Genomic DNA, 2,077 nt, shown 5'->3' with positions numbered 1-2,077 from the left:
ATAGATAGATAGATAGATAGATAGATAGATAGATAGATAGATAGATAGATAGATATTATTTTTCATATAAGTGTATGGTAATAACTCTGTTGCTGTTACTAAAAAATGAGGCTGTAAATTGGAATGATTAGTTGTCTTTTCCATGTTATAATTTCGTGACTAATGCCGTGCTATTTTTGTTATGTGGACGCAAAGAGAATATGGGGTGGGGGAGCGGAATGGTAGTCATCAAAGGTGAAATGAAATCAACATTTGTTGTCGACTTGTCAAGTTATTATCATTTTGATTGCTTTCGTTGTTATTTTGCATGTATACGTGTCAGCAAAAAAAATGTGAGTTGCAAACTTCACTGTAAATTTGTATACATACGTGTATTATACTTATTCGTCATTTACTGTTATTATTCGGAGACAAGCAAGACGAAAAGGCAAAATGAAGAATAGGAAAACACTAAAGAACCAGTCTTCATTTTTTTTTCTTGGTTTTGTATTTGGTTGGAGAAGACACGTGAGAAAAGAACACAAAAGAATATGAAAATATTTGTATTGAAAAAGACGAAGAAACAAACAAAGAACCAGTCTCGTTTTTTGTTTTCGTTGGAGAAAACAAGTGAGAAGAGAAGAGAAAATAATTTTTAAAAATATTTGTATTAACCCTTTCACTGCCAGGCCCGAGAATGTCTTGTGCTCTTTGATTTGATTGGGGGGTAGGCCTGGCAGTGAATTGGTTAATAAGACGGAGAAAGAAACCAAGAACCTGCAGAAAGTGTGGTAGTTGTAAGGGAACCTACCAGATCTATCAGAGGCGGCGTCGCTCGGTGTGAGCGTCCTGTGAGCCGTGGTGGTGTGGTGCCCTGAGCCGTGAGGAGGGGACGACAGGGCCGCCTCTGACCCCGACGGGATGGGGTTCGAATCGCTGAGGTGATGGTGGTGGTGATGCATTGTCATACCTCCTCCTCCCCCGTGGTGGTGGGTGGTCGAGTGGTGGTTGTGGTGGCCGCTCACGACTAACTCCTCCAAACACAAGGGTTCATTCATAGAGTTCATCTATAGCTGCTCAGATAGGTCCACGGTCCGCGGCCGAGAGAGGACGAGAAGAATAGGATCCAAAATATTCTCACAGCTCACTGGCTCTCCGTGTTCTAGCGTGCATTTAGTATACACGAACACCGCAAACTGTTTTTGTTGAAGTTTCGGGAAATCTTCGACTATTTTTGAGTCATCAAATCCGTAGAGGACTCAACAAAACCGTCAATTTCCCAAAGTCTGTCAAGTAATCAGAGTCTCTTTACCGTTCGTGAGCATTCGGTCTCAGACTAAAGGGAAAAATTGAGAAAATACGTTTTTATTATTCTAATTAATCTAATTTATTCAGCAGCAAGGAAGAAAATACTCAGAAACAATGTTTAGATTCTAATCGCCAATTTTCAGCTGAACTAAACCTGCCTAAATATTTCAAAATACAAACTAATACAAGAGACATCAGCAAACAATATACCTGTATTTTTATATTTATTTAAAACTGTTTATCTCGTTGAATAAGAAAAGGCACGAACATATTATGAAGTTAGCCGAAAATAGAAAATTCCTGGAAGCAATGTTAAATCATAACCTAATTAAAATTATCCGTTGCTTAAATACGATCAAAACATTATTTTGTTGATATTTTTGTGTAAATATAGAAATTAATGAATATCAATCAAAGAATAAATAAAAGAAACAATATACATAAACCAATAAGTAGATGTAAAAAATAGCGGATTAATAAATAAATAAAAAAAAATAATAATAAATAAATAGACAGAGAAATAAATAAACAAATAAATAGATAAATAAATAAACAGCCTCTCAAATCAAGAATAAAATATACAATAATTTTAATATTATAAGAAGGAAAAAATGAAAAGTTGGAAAGCCCGCGGAGCACGCTATGAACCCTAACAGAGTTAATGAAATTCGTACTCTCGTTGCAGGTTTGAAAACTCCTCTGCTTAGACAAAAGTTTGACTCTTTTAAACGCAGGTTCCTCTTCCCTGCCTCTTTGCACGCCAATTGACTCCACGGAGATTTCAACTCGT

General features: G+C 36.4%; 1 protein-coding gene across 3 annotated transcripts in view; it reads right to left on the bottom strand.

Moving 5' to 3' along the window:
• The window catches only part of LOC101864192 (pituitary homeobox x), a 131,225-nt gene that overhangs the window by 38,010 nt on the left and 91,138 nt on the right, over window positions 1–2,077 (bottom strand). For 2 of the 3 annotated variants that reach the window (XM_005090211.3, XM_005090212.3), the window contains exon 2: window positions 791–1,315. The exons of the other annotated variant lie outside the window; for it this stretch is intronic. In XM_005090211.3, coding sequence (XP_005090268.1) covers window positions 791–1,046 — 256 coding nt within the window. In that variant the 5' untranslated portion in view covers window positions 1,047–1,315. The remainder of the gene's footprint in view (window positions 1–790; window positions 1,316–2,077) is intronic. 3 annotated transcript variants of the gene reach the window in all.

Source organism: Aplysia californica, unplaced genomic scaffold, assembly GCF_000002075.1.
Source record: "Aplysia californica isolate F4 #8 unplaced genomic scaffold, AplCal3.0 scaffold00014, whole genome shotgun sequence".
In the NCBI taxonomy this organism is placed as follows: domain Eukaryota; kingdom Metazoa; phylum Mollusca; class Gastropoda; order Aplysiida; family Aplysiidae; genus Aplysia; species Aplysia californica.
This window is presented reverse-complemented; position numbering and strand designations above follow the sequence as displayed.